Here is a 20483-nt window from a genome sequence, read left to right as displayed (position 1 = left end):
GCTCAGTTTTTATACACCTGTCAGCAACGGGTGTGGCTGAAATAGCCGAATCCACTCATTTGAAGGGTTGTCCACATACTTATCCATGTCCTTTTTCAGCCACGACTCCAAGGAACATAGAATATTACAGTTCTTCAGGTCCCGTTGATAGCATAGTATGGAACGGAGCTCGTCCAGTTTGTTCTGTAGTGACTACTTTGGCTGATAGACCGGAGGGTAGAGGAGGTTTATTTGCTCGCCAACGTAGTCTCATCAGGGTTCCGGCTCGTCTGCCTCTTGTTTCGTCACTTACTCTTTCGAGTCCCGCCTGATGATGCGAGAGTGGAGGAGAATCTCATTTCATACAAGTGCATTCGTTTCCATGTTTCCTCTTCTCGCCGCTGTTCCTCGATTACCTTTGACCTTTTTCAAAAAGAGGCGAGAAAACCAATTGAGATTCTCCCTTGGACTCAGACACGTTCAGCTGCAGGAAGCGTGAACTGCATATTTAGAGATACAGCGCTGCCCTCTAGAGTCAGAGAATGGAATAGTATGCTGTTCATAATCCACTGTAACTCCAGTACTATTGATAGGGGTTATTTAGCGGCATCATGCAAGGTTGTGTTGCAATATTTTGAAATGGAACTCCATCATCAATATTAACGGTACATCCTCAAAGTAGACTTGATTTCAAAGTGCCATCCCACCATAGACATGAAGTGTATAGGAGAAATGATCTTCTGCAGACGTTCAGTGGCCCTCCAGGACTCTGTGTGTACCTGCATGTGTTGGTGAGTGTTTCTGAGGCAGAGGTTTGTCCTGTATGTAGGCTACATGTATGATCGTGTCTCTAAGTTAGATAGGTCTCTCTGTCTGTCCCTCTGTGTGTGTATATATGAGTGAAGTCAGAGAAGAGGAATGTAGTGATGTCATCCTTGGCTAGCTGTGTGCCAGACTGACAGTGTTCTGTTGTCTTTACCTGAACAAGTAAATACCTGCCTCTAACCTGAAACCACCCCTTCCCCTGTCCTACCAGTCCTACCTTGTTACAACACTGTATATTGCCATACTATGACATTTGAAATGTCTCTATTCCTTTGGAACTTTTGTGAGTGTAATCTTTATTTTTGATTGTTTATTAAATGTTTGTTTATGATCTATTTCACTTGCTTTGGCAATGTAAACATACGTTTCCCATGCCAATAAAGCCCTTTGAATTGAGTTGAACTGAGAGGGGAAGAAAGAGGAGTGGAAGAGTATGAGGGAGAGGGGAATAGAGAGAGAGAAGCAGAGACACCATTCATCAATAGTACTTCCCAAATTGGTAAATATTGCCAGTACAACTTGTCTCAGTTACTGCTGTATATTGTAAACTGTGGTCCTCTGTAGCTCAGCTGGTAGAGCACGGCGCTTGTAACGCCAAGGTAGTGGGTTCGATCCCCGGGACCACCCATACACAAAAAAAATGTATGCACGCATGACTGTAAGTCGCTTTGGATAAAAGCGTCTGCTAAATGGCATATTATTATTATTATTATAAACTAAAGCTTGTTGTGTGTATGAGAGCCTGCTAATATAATGGAATGATGGTATAGGCCCTGCATATCCATCTGTGACCAGAAGGTGTCAGTATAGCACTGTGTTTTTTCACTGTTCTGTTGAGCACTTACTGACTACTGCACCATTTGCTGTTCCTGTTCACAACTTTGGAGTGTTTCTCTGTAGTTGAAAGAGGCTTCATTTCCTGTGTTGTGTTTTTTTTCTTAACTACATTTTTGAAGTATGCCTATGTGGTCTTGTGTGATTACGTTCTGTGTGTAGGATGTGAAAGCCTTGACTCCACTACAGCATAGCTCACTAATAAGCCAGTCATGTCAACTTAGTCATGTCAACCCAGTCAGTGTCAGATCAGTGATTTAATCCAGGACAAGAAGTGAGGTAAGGAGGGAGGGAGAAAGGAAGGGTGCACTGTATAAGTATTTGAACAGGGTCCATGTTTGTGTTTGTTGTTGATACCTCTCTGCCCTCAATGCTGAGGTGGGACAAGACACGGAAGGAGTGTGTGTGGGTTGGTTTTTCTATCATTGTGGGGACCTGAAATCCCCCAAATTCCCCACAAGGATAGTAAAACATGGAAAATTCTGAGGACAAAGGCTATTTTAAACTTAGGGGTTAGGGTTAGGGTTAGAATTAGGGTAAATGGTTTGGGTTAGGGTTATGGTAAGGGTTAAGGTTTAGGGTTAGGGAAAATAGGATTTTGAATGGACATTTATTTTAGGTCCTCACGAGGGTAGAATAACGTAGTGTGTGTGTGTGTGTGTGTGTGTGTGTGTGTGTGTGTGTGTGTGTGTGTGTGTGTGTGTGTGTGTGTGTGTGTGTGTGTGTGTGTGTGTATGCTCCAAATGACCTGTTTGGGCGTAAAGAGGCAATTAGTGTGTCCCAGAATGGAAAATACACCACCCCAATACATGTACACACACACACACTCACACTCACTCACACCCTCGGAAGTCGCAGTGCCGGAGCGCCTCACTATGCACTGGGAAGTGTAATTATATAGGGATGTACCCCCCTCTCCCCTCCCACTCTTTCCCCACTCTCCTCCTTTTCTCTCTCTTCCCTCTCTCTCTCCATCCGGTGGCCTGCTGCTTCAGAAACACATTAAAACACTCTCTGTGGCTTAATTAGCAGTCTGGAAAACAAGACCCGCATTCTTGGCCTGCTTTGACACACCCGCTAGAGAGCGAGAGCCACACACACACACACACACACACACACTGGTGTCACACTGGTGTGGCCTTATCTTTGACCAGTAGGAGGCAGTAGTGTTGGTCAGAAAAGCGAGGTTGTGTTGAAATGAGTAGAGTTCTGTTTGATGTGTAGCTGATTTAATGACAGGAACGCTAATTTGGAGTATATTTATGACTCCCTTGTGCCCCCAACTTACACTCTTATAGACAGTCGGATACACACACACACAAACACACACGCTCACACACACACACACACACACACACAAACACACACGCTCACACACACTGTCTTTAGGACAGAACTAGACCAGTGACTGCTATGACACAAAATATTAGTTATGATAGAACTAACAGACCTGTGTGTGTGTGTGTGCGCATTTGCCCTATGTGGGTGCCCCTTCTTGTTACGGTGGTGGTATCAGGAGTGTACTTGCTTCCTGTCCTGCTAGGTGAACGGAAGCCATAAAGTTGGGGAACATTTATTGCTCTCCCTCTCAGCACCTGGTTTACATAATCCTCCCCTTCCCCCATTCAGAGGAATGGAAGCTATTGGTTAGCATTGTTGTATGCTAGCTACATGCTAACCATTATTAAACATACTCAAATCAAATCAAATCTGCAGTATATTGTTAGCATGTGGTTAGCATTGGGGAGCTTGACACAAAGATGGCAAACAAATGAAGAGAGTTAATTTAGGCCATTTACCATTGGGAAAAAAAGGTCAATTCTGGTCTACTTAACTGGGTGTGTCTCCCATAGACACCAATTCAATAGCAGCTGGGTATGTTCTACTTAGGTCATTGACTTTAATTAAACCAGAAAAAAACAGTGAGTGGGGTGTCTCGCTTCCTCTTCCATCTCTGCTTGACATACTGTTGTATTATTTTTTATTTTATTTTTTTAACCTTTATTTTAACAGGAAAAACATATTGAGACCTAAGTCTCTTTTACGAATGTGCCCTGTATATACAACATAAATATACACATTATACCCAAACATATACGTATGCTAGCTACATGCTAACCATACTGAAACATTTACATTTTAGCCATTTAGCAGACACTCTTATCCAGAGCAACTTACAGGAGCAATTGGGGTTAAGTGTCTGTTGTATGCTAGCTACAGTGGGGAAAAAAAGTATTTAGTCAGCCACCAATTGTGCAAGTTCTCCCACTTAAAAAGATGAGAGAGGCCTGTAATTTTCATCATAGGTACACGTCAACTATGACAGACAAAAATAGAAAAAAAAATCCAGAAAATCACATTGTAGGATTTTTAATGAATTTATTGGCATATGATGGTGGAAAATAAGTATTTGGTCAATAACAAAAGTTTCTCAATACTTTGTTATATACCCTTTGTTGGCAATGACACAGGTCAAACGTTTTCTGTAAGTCTTCACAAGGTTTTCACACACTGTTGCTGGTATTTTGGCCCATTCCTCCATGCAGATCTCCTCTAGAGCAGTGATGTTTTGGGGCTGTCGCTGGGCAACACAGACTTTCAACTCCCCTCCAAATATTTTCTATGGGGTTGAGATCTGGAGACTGGCTAGGCCACTCCAGGACCTTGAAATGCTTCTTACGAAGCCACTCCTTCGTTGCCCGGGCGGTGTGTTTGGGATGCTGAAAGACGCGTTTCATCTTCAATGCCCTTGTGTGAAGCCAAAATCTCACGATACATGGCCCCATTCATTCTTTCCTTTACACGGATCAGTCGTCCTGGTCCCTTTGCAGAAAAACAGCCCCAAAGCATGATGTTTCCAACCCCATGCTTCACAGTAGGTATGGTGTTCTTTGGATGCAACTCAGCATTCTTTGTCCTCCAAACATGACGAGTTGAGTTTTTACCAAAAAAGTTATATTTTGGTTTCATCTGACCATATGACATTCTCCCAATCCTCTTCTGGATCATCCAAATGCACTTCAGACGGGCCTGGACATGTACTGGCTTAAGCAGGGGGACACGTCTCGCACTGCAGGATTTGAGTCCCTGACGGCGTAGTGTGTTACTGATGGTTGGCTTTGTTACTTTGGTCCCAGCTCTCAGCAGGTCATTCACTAGGTCCCCCCGTGTGGTTCTGGGATTTTTGCTCACCGTTCTTGTGATCATTTTGACCCCACGGGGTGAGATCTTGCATGGAGCCCCAGATCGAGGGAGATTATCAGTGGTCTTGTATGTCTTCCATTTCCTAATAATTGCTCCCACAGTTGATTTCTTCAAACCAAGCTGCTTACCTGTTGCAGATTCAGTCTTCCCAGCCTGGTGCAGGTCTACAATTTTGTTTTTGGTGTCCTTTGACAGCTCTTTGGTCTTGGCCATTGTGAAGTTTGGAGTGTGACTGTTTGAGGTTGTGGACAGGTGTCTTTTATACTGATAACAAGTTCAAACAGGTGCCATTAATACAGGTAACGAGTGGAGGACAGAGGAGCCTCTTAAAGAAGAAGTTACAGGTCTGTGAGAGCCAGAAATCTTGCTTGTTTGTAGGTGACCAAATACTTATTTTCCACCATAATTTGCAAATAAATTCATTAAAAATCCTACAATGGGATTTTCTGGATTTTTTTTCCTCAATTTGTCTGTCATAGTTGACGTGTACCTATGATGAAAATTACAGGCCTCTCTCATCTTTTTAAGTTGGAGAACATGCACAATTGGGGGCTGACTAAATACTTTTTTGCCCCACTGTACATGCTAACCATACTGAAACATACTGCAGTATGTCGTTAGCATGTGTTTGGCATTGGGAAGTTCAGTGTTTCCTCTGCAGTCATTTATCTGTGGCTCTGAACCACGGCCAAAAAATATGTAACATGAAAAAATATTTCTGTCGAGGCGGTCTTTGAAGATGCAAGAACAGTCCACATTTACTTGTCCTCTGCAACCAAAACAAGTAATGAATAGAAAAATCTGACTACTCATATTTGAATAGTTGATCTATTTACCTAGTCGGCTTGTTGTTGTGTGTTCTACAGCCTGGTCACCTGTGATACAAGTCAGTATTCGACGTCCATCCATGTCTGAGGACATCGGGAGATGATGTGGAAACCAGCCATTAGGGGCAACAGTGAGCACTGTTACCTTCAAGTAGGTTTCTGCCTCTGATTCCAAAGGTCGCAAGTTCGAATCCAGCGATATAAAGTTGTTTTTCAGATTTGTTTTAAGCCGAACTCAAACCTTAACCCTTACCTTAACCATCCAGAGTTAATGCCTAACCTTAAGATGTCGGAGTTAATGCCTAAACTTACCCCTAACCTTAAAAATTCGGAGTTAATGCCTAACTTAACCTTAAACACTTTGGAATTTGATGTTTGAGAAACATGGATGAACGTCTAATTCTGACGTGAGACTGTGAGAGCTAGTTGGTGTTCTATGCGAGATAAATATTCCTCTCGAGGCGCATTAAAGTTACAAGTGCCATAGGGAGGAAAACATGCATTCTGACAAGCAGTCAATGCACAATAATTATTGCAATCGTGGGGAAAGCAGCAGTTTTAATGGCCTTTGTTAAAAAGGGGGGATCCAAGCTTTCCATTACTACTTTTCTCAACTCCTAAATATGCGGGAACTGCACATTTTCAACCCAGACTTTTTAGCAGCGGCATGGTTAAGCGGTTAAGCACATTACCGCTCCGCAATACACTGTGAGTGCAAATGGGAGAGTGGAGCTAAATTTAACACGGGTCAATTGTAGGTAATTAGTAACTTGGAGTAAAATGCCAAAATAATATTTAAAAGTGATGTAAAAAATTGTGATGAGATTGATGACATTTTTAGTTGAGCAAGAGTAGTGGCAACCAGGGAAAGTGGGGGGGGGGGGGCAATATCACCAGTTGGGCTACAGGTGATATTGCTTATTGCTAATAGCATACCTGATAATATTGACCATGCATAGGCTATACAGTATAATTTTAACAAATCATTTAACCAATATGTTATTGGGCTCATTTCTGGAGGTGAAAATAATATTTTAAATGGTGTTATCATAATTTATTTTCATTCATTTTGGAGTAGAAAGGCATTTTTTTTAAAGTCACCAGCTTCCCTCTCTCGCTCTCTCTCTCTCTCTCTCATACACACACCTTCAGTCCTCTCTCTCTGAGAGTGTATGTAGGCTAAGTTAAGTGTTCTGGTTTCTGGATCTCAGCAACAGGTAGAATGATTAAAGTACGGCAGTAAAAACCTGCTTAAGACCACCTCAGTGGACCACCTCAGACGTGTGTGTGAGGGAGAGAGAGGGAACGCGAGATAGAATGCATTCATTCTTAATTATGAGGTGTGAAAGTCTGAAGCCAAACTGCTGGTAAGGCCAAGACCAAACGCACGCACGCACACAGGGAGACTGTTAAATATGGCACAGAGATAATCTAGCTCTGGTCTGTAATGGCTTTGGATGTAAAACATCTGGGAACCATTATACACACAACCATAATTACATACACACATTCAGTTCTCTCTCGCTCTCTCTTTTTCTCCTGTTTCTTTTTATCCTAAAATCCTCCCTAGTCCTTGCCGATGACGAGCATACCCATAACATGAAGCAGCCACCACCATTCTTGAAAATATGAAGAGTGGTACTCAGTGAAGTGCTGTGTTGGATTTGCCTGAAATATTATGCTTTGGCCCAAATATATCACATCTTTTTGCAGTATTACTTTAGTGCCTTATAGCAAACAGGATGCATGTTTTGGAATATCCTTCTTTTCACTCTGTCATTTATGCTAGTATTGTGGAATAACTACAATGTTGTTGATCCATCCTCCGTTAGCTCTTATCACAGCCATTAAACTCTGCAACTGTTTTAAAATCACCATTGGCCTCATGGTGAAATCCCTGAGCGGTTTCCTTCCTCTCCGGCAAATTATTTAGTAAGGGCGCCAGTATCTTTGTAGTGACTGGGTGTATTGATACACCATCCAAAGTGTAAAATTCATAACTGCACCATGCTCGAAGGGATAGTCAATGTCAGCTTTGTTTTTTTTACCCATCTACCAATGGGTTCCCTTCTTTGCAAACCATAGGAAAATCTCCCCTGGTTTTTGTGGTTGAATCTGTGCTTGAAATTCACAGCTTGACTTAGGGACCTTACAGATAATTGTATGTGTGGGGTGCAGAGATGGGGTAGTCATTTAAAAATCATGTTAAACACTATTATTGTGAGTCCATGCAACTTATGTGATTTACACATTTGTACTCCTGAACGTATTTAGGCTTGCCATAACAAAATTGTTGAATACTTATCAAGCTGTTCAGTTTTTATTAATTTGTAAACATTTCTAAAAACATTCCATTTTGACATTATGGGGTATTGTGTGTAGATCAGTGACACAATCTAATTGTAATCCATTTTGAAGTAAGGCTGTAACACAACAACATGTGGAAAAAGTCAAGGGGTGTGAATACTTTCAGAAGGCACTGTATTACTTGTAAGTTAAATACAATTGAAATAATTCAGGGTTTAATGTTTATGGAATGTCCCTCAGGCTATGGCAATCATTTACATATCTAGCAGTAATATGTGTGGTTTCTCCCTCACCCAGAATAATTATTTATGTCATTAGTAAATGCACAGAAGTTGGGAATTGATTGAGATATTTTCTTATTTTATTTGGGAGTATTTCTCACAGTAGAGGAAATGTGTATCTCTACCTCCCCTGTCAAACACTCCTCTTTGGGTAGCTATGTCTTTTTCTATAGCCAATCGGTGGTCGCTGTGCCTGTATTTGGTCAGGACCTGTCTCTGATTTGTATCTCTGACAGAGTAGAGATATTCTGCCAATTTTTATTATCTTTTGTGGGACAAATAGACATTTGGTTTATTATGTATTTTTGTTTAATTTTCCCAATTTGTGAAATAGGTGGTTTTAATTTCTGTAACAATCTGATTGATTTCCCTGTGTGTTTCGATAATAGGGTTGTTTAGTGTTTTCAACAGCTGACATATGGGACTATTTGGAGGTTTCAGCTCTTGGGTTTCCAGTGCTTTGAATTGTAATGATCTTTTGGGGCTTAATTTAAAATGGTGCCAAAATGTAAGTGTCCTTTTCTTTATATTAACAATTAAAGGGAATCTTCAGAGTTCCGCTCTGCATGCATTATTTAGTACTTTCTTTTGGATATTTAGGATCATTCTGCAGAATTCTGTATGTAGATTTTCTATTGGATTTTTCTCCCAATGCTTATAATCATAATTCCAGGTTGGACCCAAAACCTCACTTCCATAAAGTGCAATTGGTAAAATTACACTTGAATATTTTGCACCAGATTTGGATAGGAATATTTTATTTTTGAGATCTTTCTTTTTATGGAGTAAAATGCTTTGCAGGTTTTTTCTTTTAGTGCATTCACTGCCAGACCAAATCCACCAGAGGCACTGATTTTTATTCCCAGGTAGTAGTACCACTGGGCATGTTAAACCATGGTATTTCCTCATTTGAAGGAGTGTCTACTGCTTTGATTCCTGGCCTTTTTATAGAAAATCACGACTTTGGTTTTTTGAAAGTTAATGTTGATTGCCCAGTTGATGATGTATTCCCAAAGAATGTTAAGTTGTTCCTGTAGACCTTACTCTGTTGGTGACAGTAGGACAAGGTCATCTGCGTACAGCAGGAATCTGACCTCATCTTTGAGGGTGTGTCCAAAAGCACTGCTAGTTCGTGATGTAAACTTTGAACAGGGTTGGACTTAAACTGCACTCTTGTCTCACCCCCCGCCCTTGTGCAAAAAACTATGTTATTTTATTGTAAAGTTTAATACTACATGTGTTGTAAATTGAATTATGATGTTTTATACTTTACCCCCAACGCCGCTTGAGGGTTTTGTAATATAATCTATCATTCCATATGGAATCAAAAGCATTCTTATAATCAACAAAACATTAAAAATACTTTTTTTTCTCTCACACACACACACAATAACATACACATGTATGGAGACACATCTAGACTGATACTCAGAAACACAATACATTCTAAAAGCTAAACATATGTCATAGTATATGCACGTAAGGACAGTATGTTTGACTCCTGATCAGTGCACATCAGATCAGATACATGTAAAGTCTGTCGAGCACAGTGCACTACACTGCATAGTTGTGTAGCAAAATTATGCAGACGTTTGCAGCGACAGCCCCGCAATTTGTAGGATCGCCATTTTGCTTAGCTAATTGCGTTTTTGAGTTGTGTATGTATGTACAGTGAGGGAAAAAAGTATTTGATCCCCTGCTGATTTTGTACGTTTGCCCACTGACAAAGAAATGATCAGTCTATAATTTTAATGGTAGGTTTATTTGAACAGTGAGAGACAGAATAACAACAAAAAAATCCAGAAAAACGCTTGTCAAAAATGTTATAAATCGATTTGCATTTTAATGAGGGAAATAAGTATTTGACCCCCTCTCAATCAGAAAGATTTCTGGCTCCCAGGTGTCTTTTATACAGGTAACGAGCTGAGATTAGGAGCACACTCTTAAAGGGAGTGCTCCTAATCTCAGCTTGTTACCTGTATAAAAGACACCTGTCCACAGAAGCAATCAATCAATCAGATTCCAAACTCTCCACCATGGCCAAGACCAAAGAGCTCTCCAAAGATGTCAGGGACAAGAATGTAGACTTACACACGGCTGGAATGGGCTACAAGACCATCGCCAAGCAGCTTGGTGAGAAGGTGACAACAGCTGGTGCGATTATTCGCAAATGGAAGAAACACAAAATAACTGTTAATCTCCCTCGGCCTGGGGCTCCATTCAAGATCTCACCTCGTGGAGTTGCAATGATCATGAGAACGGTGAGGAATCAGCCCAGAACTACACAGGAGGATCTTGTCAATGATCTCAAGGCAGCTGGGACCATAGTCACCAAGACAACAATTGGTAACACACTACGCCGTGAAGGACTGAAATCCTGCAGTGCCCGCAAGTCCCCCTGCTCAAGAAAGCACATATACAGGGCCGTCTGAAGTTTGCCAATGAACATCTGAATGATTGATTAAGAGGAGAACTGGGTGAAAGTGTTGTGGTCAGATGAGACCAAAATCGAGCTCTTTGGCATCAACTCAACTCGCCGTGTTTGGAGGAGGAGGAATGCTGCCTATGACCCCAAGAACACCATCCCCACCGTCAAACATGGAGGTGGAAACATTATGCTTTGGGGTGTTTTTCTGCTAAGGGGACAGGACAACTTCACCGCATCAAAGGGACGATGGACGAGGCCATGTACCATCAAATCTTGGGTGAGAACCTCCTTCCCTCAGCCAGGGCATTGAAAATGGGTCGTGGATGGGTATTCCAGCATGACAATGACCCAAAACACACGGCCAAGGCAACAAAGGAGTGGCTCAAGAAGAAGCACATTAAGGTCCTGGAGTGGCCTAGCCAGTCTCCAGACCTTAATCCCATAGGAAATCTGTGGAGGGAGCTGAAGGTTCGAGTTGCCAAATGTCAGCCTCAGCCTTAATGACATGGAGAAGATCTGCAAAGAGGAATGGAACAAAATCCCTCCTGAGATGTGTGCAAACCTGGTGGCCAACTACAAGAAACGTCTGACCTCTGTGATTGCCAACAAGGGTTTTGCCACCAAGTACTAAATCATGTTTTGCAGAGGGGTCAAAAACGTATTTCCCTCATTAAAATGCAAATCAATTTATAACATTTTTGACAAGCGTTTTTCTGGATTTTTTTGTTGTTATTCTGTCTCTCACTGTTCAAATAAACCTACCATTAAAATTATAGACTGATCATGTCTTTGTCAGTGGGCAAACATACAAAATCAGCAGGGGATCAAATAAGTTTTTTCCCTCACTGTATGTACAGTGGGGAGAACAAGTATTTGATACACTGCCGATTTTGCAGGTTTTCCTACTTACAAAGCATGTAGAGGTCTGTAATTTTTATCATACAGTGGGGGGAAAAAAAGTATTTAGTCAGCCACCAATTGTGCAAGTTCTCCCACATAAAAAGATGAGAGAGGCCTGTAATTTTCATCATATGTACACGTCAACTATGACAGACAAATTGAGATTTTTTTCTCCAGAAAATCACATTGTAGGATTTTTATTGAATTTATTTGCAAATTATGGTGGAAAATAAGTATTTGGTCACCTACAAACAAGCAAGATTTCTGGCTCTCACAGACCTGTAACTTCTTCTTTAAGAGGCTCCTCCGTCCTCCACTCGTTACCTGTATTAATGGCACCTGTTTGAACTTGTTATCAGTATAAAAGACACCTGTCCACAACCTCAAACAGTCACACTCCAAACTCCACTATGGCGAAGACCAAAGAGCTGTCAAAGGACACCAGAAACAAAATTGTAGACCTGCACCAGGCTGGGAAGACTGAATCTGCAATAGGTAAGCAGCTTGGTTTGAAGAAATCAACTGTGGGAGCAATTGTTAGGAAATGGAAGACATACAAGACCACTGATAATCTCCCTCGATCTGGGGCTCCACGCAAGATCTCACCCCGTGGGGTCAAAATGATCACAAGAACGGTGAGCAAAAATCCCAGAACCACACGGGGGGAACTAGTGAATGACCTGCAGAGAGCTGGGACCAAAGTAACAAAGCCTACCATCAGTAACACACTACGCCGCCAGGGACTCAAATCCTGCAGTGCCAGACGTGTCCCCCTGCTTAAGCCAGTACATGTCCAGGCCCGTCTGAAGTTTGCTAGAGTGCATTTGGATGATCCAGAAGAGGATTGGGAGAATGTCATATGGTCAGATGAAACCAAAATATAACTTTTTGGTAAAAACTCAACTTGTCTTGTTTGGAGGACAAAGAATGCTGAGTTGCATCCAAAGAACACCATACCTATTGTGAAGCATGGGGGTGGAAACATCATGCTTTGGGGCTGTTTTTCTGCAAAGGGACCAGGACGACTGATCCATGTAAAGGAAAGAATGAATGGGGCCATGTATCGTGAGATTTTGAGTGAAAACCTCCTTCCATCAGCAAGGGCATTGAAGATGAAACGTGGCTGGGTCTTTCAGCATGACAATGATCCCAAACACACCGCCCGGGCAACGAAGGAGTAGCTTCGTAAGAAGCATTTCAAGGTCCTGGAGTGGCCTAGCCAGTCTCCAGATCTCAAACCCATAGAAAATCTTTGGAGGGAGTTGAAAGTCCGTGTTGCCCAGCGACAGCCCCAAAACATCACTGCTCTAGAGGAGATCTGCATGGAGGAATGGGCCAAAATACCAGCAACAGTGTTGAAAACCTTGTGAAGACTTACAGAAAACGTTTGACCTGTGTCGTTGCCAACAAAGGGTATATAACAAAGTATTGAGAAACTTTTGTTATTGACCAAATACTTATTTTCCACCATACTTTGCAAATAAATTCATTAAAAATCCTACAATGTGATTTTCTGGATTTTTTTTCCTCATTTTGTCTGTCATAGTTGACGTGTACCTATGATGAAAATTACAGGCCTCTCTCATCTTTTTAAGTGGGAGAACTTGCACAATTGGTGGCTGACTAAATACTTTTTTCCCCCACTGTAGGTACACTTCAACTGTGAGAGACTGAATCTAAAACAAAAATCCAGAAAAATCACATTGTATGATTTTTAAGTAATTAATTTGCATTTTATTGCATGACATAAGTATTTGATCACCTACCAACTTTTTCTTTAAGAAGCCCTCCTGTTCTCCACTCATTACCTGTATTAACTGCACCTGTTTGAACTCGTTACCTGTATAAAAGACACCTGTCCACACACTCAATCAAACAGACTCCAACCTCTCCACAATGGCCAAGACCAGAGAGCTGTGTAAGGACATCAGGGATACAATTGTAGACCTGCACAAGGCTGGGATGGGCTACAGGACAATAGGCAAGCAGCTTGGTGAGAAGGCAACAACTGTTGGCGCAATTATTAGAAAATGGAAGAAGTTCAAGATGACGGTCAATCACCCTCGGTCTGGGGCTCCATGCAAGATCTCACCTCGTGGGGAATCAATGATCATGAGGAAGGTGAGGGATCAGCCCAGAACTACACGGCAGGACCTGGTCAATAACCTGAAGAGAGCTGGGACCACAGTCTCAAAGAAAACTATTAGTAACACACTACGCCGTCATGGATTAAAATCCTGCAGCGCACGCAAGGTCCCCCTGCTCAAGCCAGCGCATGTCCAGGCCCGTCTGAAGTTTGCCAATGACCATCTGGATGATCCAGAGGAGGAATGGGAGAAGGTCATGTGGTCTGATGAGACAAAAATATAGCTTTTTGGTCTAAACTCCACTCGCCGTGTTTGGAGGAAGAAGAAGGAGGAGTACAACCCCAAGAACACCATCCCAACTGTGAAGCATGGAGGTGGAAACATCATTCTTTGGGGATGCTTTTCTGCAAAGGGGACAGGACGACTGCACCATATTGAGGGGAGGATGGATGTATTTTGAGATCTTGGCCAACAACCTCCTTCCCTCAGCAAGAGCATTGAAGATGGGTCGTGGCTGGGTCTTCCAGCATGACAACGACCCGAAACACACAGCCAGGGCAACTAAGGAGTGGCTCCGTAAGAAGCATCTCAAGGTCCTAAGAGTGGCCTAGCCAGTCTCCAGACCTGAACCCAATAGAAAATCTTTGGAGGGAGCTGAAAGTCCGTATTGCCCGGCGACAGCCCCGAAACCTGAAGGATCTGGAAAAGGTCTGTATGGAGGAGTGGGCCAAAATCCCTGCTACAGTGTGTGCAAACCTGGTCAAGACCTACAGGAAACGTATGATCTCTGTAATTGCAAACAAAGGTTTCTGTACCAAATATTAAGTTCTGCTTAACTGATGTGTCAAATACTTATGTAATGCGATAAAATGCAAATTAATTACTTTAAAATCATACAATGTGATTTTCTGGATTTTTGTTTTAGATTCCGTCTCTCACAGTTGAAGTGTACCTATGATAAAAATTACAGACCTCTACATGCTTTATAAGTAGGAAAACCTGCAAAATCGGCAGTGTATCAAATACTTGTTCTCCCCACTGTATGTATGTAAGGTAGGCCTAATAAAATGGCTGTACACATTGACAACAAGCCATTTGCATATGACTGTAATTTTTTCCAATGTAGTGGAATGTCACCCTGTTGACCACATGGTGGCAGTGTGCAGTTGTGGCTCAGCACACACACTCCCTCTCTCTCACACACACTCACTCTCTCTCACACACACTCCCTCTCTCTCACACACACTCCCTCTCTCTCACACACACACGCTGAGTTAGCAGTTGTGCTTTTGAAGTTTGGGCTGGTGGCCGGAGGCAGTGGAAGCTCCCTGCTGCAATGTTACTGAGTTGGCAAATGGGCTGGAAAAAGTTTGTGTGTGTGATCTATAGTACAGTCGCAGTCAAAAGTTTTGAGAATGACACAAATACTAATTTTCACAAAGTCTGCTGCCTTAGTTTTGATGATGGCAATTTGCATATACTCCAGAATGTCATGAAGAGTGATCAGATGAATTGCAATTAATTGCAAAGTCCCTCTTTGCCATGAAAATGAACTTAATCCCCAAAAAACATTTCAACTGCATTTCAGCCCTGCCACAAAAGGACCAGCTGCCATCATGTCAGTGATTATCTTGTTAACACAGGTGAGAGTGTTGATGAGGACAAGGCTGAAGATCACTATGTCATGCTGACTGAGTTAGAATAACAGACTGGAAGCTTTAAAAGGAGGGTGGTGCTTGAAATCATTGTTCTTCCTCTGTTAACCATGGTTACCTGCAACACATTCTTCGAGAGCAACTTCTCCCAACCATCCAAGAACAGTTTGGTGACGAACAATGCCTTTTCCAGCATGATGGAACACCTTGCCATAAGGCAAAAGTGATAACTAAGTGGCTCGGGGAACAAAACATCGACATTTTGGGTCCATGGCCAGGAAACTCCCCAGACCTTAATCCCATTGAGAACTTGTGGTCGATCCTCAAGAGGCGGGTGGACAAACAAAAACCCACAAATTCGGACAAACTCCAAGCATTGATTATGCAAGAATGGGCTGCCATCAGTCAGGATGTGGCCCAGAAGTTCATTGACAGCATGCCAGGGCGGATTGCAGAGGTTTTGAAAAAGAAGGGTCAACACTGCAAATATTGACTCTTTGCATAAACTTAATGTAATTCTCAATAAAAGCCTTTGACACTTATGGAATGCTTGTAATTATACTTCAGTATACCATAGTAACATCTGACAAATATCTCATAATACTGATTTAAATTGTGTTTTTTCCTCACCCATCTACACACAATACCCAATAATGACAAATAACATTTTATTGAAAATGAAAGACAGAAATATCTCATTTACATAAGTATTCACACCCCTGAGTCAATACTTTGTAGAAGCACCTTTGGCGGTGATTACAGCTTTGAGTCGTCTTGGGTATGTCTATCAGCTTTGCAATTAGACTATCACACTGAAGCAGCGAACTTTGTGAAGACCAAAACTTTTGACCACGACTGTATATCCCATCAACCTCCCCTGACATGCACTGTATTATTAGATACCCTCTGCTACCATGGACAGAATAGATGCTTTCTTTACTAATACAGACTTTATTAGCTGTACATGACCACACACACACCTTTGGAACAGAGAGACTAGTGTGAGAATCTTCAATTATCAATCAAACATGAACTTGCACATATGTGCACACACCCATCTCACCTTACTGCATACTGATTTCCTCCACAAATCATACTTATCCCAAAAAAAGATTCTGTGGTCTGATGAGACAAAACTGTAACTCTTTGGCCTGAATGTCTGGAGAAAACCAGGCACAGCTCATCATCCGTATAACACTATCCCTACCGTGAAGCATGGTGGTGGCAGCATCATGCTATGGGAATGCTTTTCAGCGGCAGGGACTGGGAGACTGGTAAGGATAGAGGGGAACAATAAATAGAGCCAAATACAGGCAAGTCCTTGATGAGAACCTGCTCCAGAGTGCAAACAACCTTAGACTGGGGCGAAGATTTACATTCCAACAGGACAATGACCCAAAGCATACATTCATGCTGGAATGGCTTCAGAATAAGAATGTGAAAGTCCTTGAGTGGCCCAGCCAAAGCCCAGACTTGAATCCCATTGAAAATATGTGGAAAGACTTGAAGGTTGCTGTTCACCGACTCTCCCCATCTAACTTCACAGAAAATCCCCAAATCCAGATGTGCAAAGCTGATAGACAGACATACCCAAGACGACTCAAAGCTGTAATCACCGCCAAAGGTGCTTCGACAAAGTATTGACTCAGGGGTGTGAATACTTATGTAAATGAGATATTTCTGTCTGTCATTTTCAATAAAATGTTATTTGTCATTATTGGGTATTGTGTGTAGATGGGTGAGGAAAAAAACACAATTTAATCAATTGTGAATTCAGTCTGTAACACTACAAAATGTGTAAGTCAGGGTGTGAATACTTTCTGAAGGCGCTAAATATCAATATAGATTTATTCTACAGTAACTAACTTTACTATTTACCCTACTTCTCTCTCTTTTTCTTTCTTTCTCTCTTTTCTGTCTTTCTCTTGATCTCTCTCGCTCGCTCTCTCTCTCAGACACAGATCCTCGTGTTCTGGAGAAACAGGAGCAACAACAGCCCACCTACCTAGCCCTAAGCTACATCAACAGGTAACATACACACAGCTCCACTGAATGAGCAGTTTCAACAGAGACTAGCATACAGGGACAGAAGTTGCCAGTCATTTGAAATTTGATTTGATCAAAGTTCCTGGCTTCAGTTCTACCACATCTTTGGTTTTCTTCAGGCTTTTAGTTTGAAAAACATGATTCTGTCTAGTAGCAAATCTGATACGACTTCTTCTTCTGAGTCCTGTATCGGACTTGTGTTTGACCATTGTTTCGCGGTCTGAGTGTGTTATGACCGTGTTGTGACCGTGCTTGTGTGACCGTGCTGGTGGGACTGCGTTGTGAGTGTGTCTGGTTTGTGTTTGGATGACTGATCCATTCCCAGAGAAACCTCTAAGTGGCAGGTAGCTTAGTGGTTAAGAGCGTTGTGCCAGTAACCAAAAGGTTGCTGGTTCTAATCCCCGAGCCGACTAGGTGAAAAATCTGTCGATGTGCCCTTGAGCAAGGCACTTAACCCTAATTGCTCATGTAAGTCGCTCTGGATAAGAGCATCTGCTAAATGACTAAAATGTAAAAATGGTGTTGAGTCATCAGAAGCACCGAAAACCACAGAAGAAGAGAAACGATCTCTCTACACAGTTACAGCCTAGCCAAACACAGCAATGAGAATATGAGATGTGTGTGTTGAACCCAATGCTTCATGTCCAATCTCACCCCTCTTAAATCATACTGTGTGTGGGTTAGGGATGTGACAAATGTACAAATGTTCTTAACGTTTAAACTGCCATTGAGGTGAATTCACAATCTACATATGGTTCTGCGTATGACCGCTATGGGGCAATGCAGTTAATTAACCACAGTGCTGGCTACCTACTGGTCGTCACTAGTTACCACAGCCACAAAGTCATAAAGGCTGCCCATTTCTAAAATTATCTTCTTAAAATGTGATTTTAAACCTAACCCCTAACCTTCAATTAAGACCAAAAATATACACTATATATATACAAAAGTACGTGGACACTCCGTGAAATTAGTGGATTCGGCTATTTCAGCCACACCCGTTGCTGACAGGTGTATAAAATTGAACACACAGCCATGCAATCTCCATAGACAAACATTGTCAGTAGAATTGCCCGTACTGAAGAGCTCAGTGACTTTCAACGTGGCACCGTCATAGGATGCCACCTTTCCAACAAGTTCATAAAATTTCTGCCCTGTTAGAGCTGCCCCGGTCAACTGTGCTGTTATTGTGAAGTGGAAACATCTAGAAGCAACAACGGCTCAGCCGCGAAGTGGTAGGCCACACAAGCTCACAGAACGAGACCGCCGAATGCTGAAGTGCGTAAAAATCGTCTGTCCCTGGTCGCAACAATCACTACCAAGTTCCAAACTGCCTCTGGAAGGAACTTCAGCACAAGAACTGTTGTTTGGGCGCTTAATGAAATGGGTTTCCATGGCCGAGCAGCCGCACACAAGCCTAAGATCACCATGCGCAATGCCAAGTGTCGGCTGGAGTGGTGTTAAGCTCGTCGCCATTGGACTCTGGAGCAGTGGAAACGCATTCTTTGGAGTGATGAATCACGCTTCACCATCTGGCAGTCCGACGGACGAATCTGGGTTTGGTGGATGCCAGGAGAATGCTACCTGCCCAAATGCATAATGCCAACTGTGAAGTTTGGTGGAGGAGGAATAATGGTCTGGGGCTGTTTTTCCATGGTTCGGGCTAGGCCCCTTAGTTCCAGTGAAGGGAAATCTTAACGCTACAGCATACATTGACATTCTAGACGATTCTGTGCTTCCAAATTTGTGGCAACAGATTGGGGAAGGCCCTTTCCGGACGCTTATAAGAAATCCTGCTATGCCCTCCAACGATAGACGCGCACACACACACTACATGTTAATGTTTTTAAATGTATGTAAATTTGTATAGTATTTTGTCTGTAATGTCTTCTTCGTTATATGTCGGACCCCAGTAAAACTAGCTGTCGCCATTGGCGTCAGCTAATGGGGATCCTAATTAAATGAAATAAAATCACAACAAACCATCAAACAGGCAAAGCGTCAACACAGGACTATTATTGAATCCTACTACACTGGCTCTGATGCTTGTTGGATGTGGCAGGGCTTGCAAACGATTACGGTTTACAAAGGGAAACCCAGCCGCGAGCTGCCCAGTGACACGAACCTACCAGACGAGCTACACTACCAGTCAAATGTTTGGACACACCTACTCATTCAAGGGTTTTTCTTTATTTTTACTATTTTTTACATTGTAGAATAATAGTGAAGCCATCAAAACTATGAAATAACACATGGAATCATATAGTAACCAAAAAAGTGTTAAACAAATCAAAATATATTTTATATTTGAGATTCTTCAAATAGCCACCCTTTGCCTTGATGACAGCTTTGCACACTCTTGGCATTCTCTCAACCAGCTTCATGAGGTAGTCACCTGGAATGCAATTCAATGAACAGGTGTGCCTTCTTAAAAGTTAATTTGTGGAATTTCTTTCCTTCTTAATGCATTTGAGCCAATCAGTTGTTGTGACAAGGTAGGGGGGGGGGGTATACAGAAGATAGCCCTATTTGGTAAAAGACCAAGTCCATATTATGGCAAGAACAGCTCAAATAAGCAAAGAGAAATGACAGTCCATCATTACTTTAAGACATGAAGGTCTGTCAATATGGACAATTTCAAGAACTTTGAAAGTTTCTTCAAGTGCAGTCACAAAAAACATCAAGCGCTATGATGAAACTGGCTCTCATGAGGACCGCCACAGGAATGGAAGATCCAGAGTTACCTCTGCTGCAGAGGATAAGTTCATTAGAGTTACCAGCCTCAGAAATTGCAGCCCAAATAAAAGCTTCACAGAGTTCAAGTCACAGACACATCTCAACATCAACTGTTCAGAGGGGACTGTGTGAATCAGGCCTTCATGGTCGAATTGCTGAAAAGAAACCTCTACTAAAGGACACCAATAAGAAGAAGAGAAATTGGGCCAAGAAACACGAACAATGGACATTAGACCGGTGGAAATGGATGATCTCTGTATGTGATTTATTTAGAATTCAAGGCACACTTAACCAGCATTGCTACCACAGCATTCTGCAGCGATACACCATCCCGTCTAGTTTGGGCTTAGTGGGACTATCATTTGTTTTTCAAC

At 42.1% G+C, this 20483-nt stretch overlaps 1 protein-coding gene across 1 annotated transcript in view; it reads left to right on the top strand.

Annotated features, from left to right (window-relative positions):
- LOC121572046 (juxtaposed with another zinc finger protein 1) overlaps positions 1-20483 on the top strand; it is a 51055-nt gene that overhangs the window by 20432 nt on the left and 10140 nt on the right. Inside the window, exon 2 of the mRNA XM_041883908.1 lies at positions 17283-17355. Within this exon, the coding sequence (XP_041739842.1) occupies positions 17283-17355 (73 nt within the window). The remainder of the gene's footprint in view (positions 1-17282; positions 17356-20483) is intronic.

The sequence above is a fragment of the Coregonus clupeaformis genome, chromosome 8, assembly GCF_020615455.1.
Source record: "Coregonus clupeaformis isolate EN_2021a chromosome 8, ASM2061545v1, whole genome shotgun sequence".
Classification (NCBI taxonomy): Eukaryota; Metazoa; Chordata; class Actinopteri; order Salmoniformes; family Salmonidae; genus Coregonus; species Coregonus clupeaformis.
The sequence above is the reverse complement of the archived record's forward strand: the minus strand, read 5'-3'. Positions and strand labels throughout refer to the sequence as shown.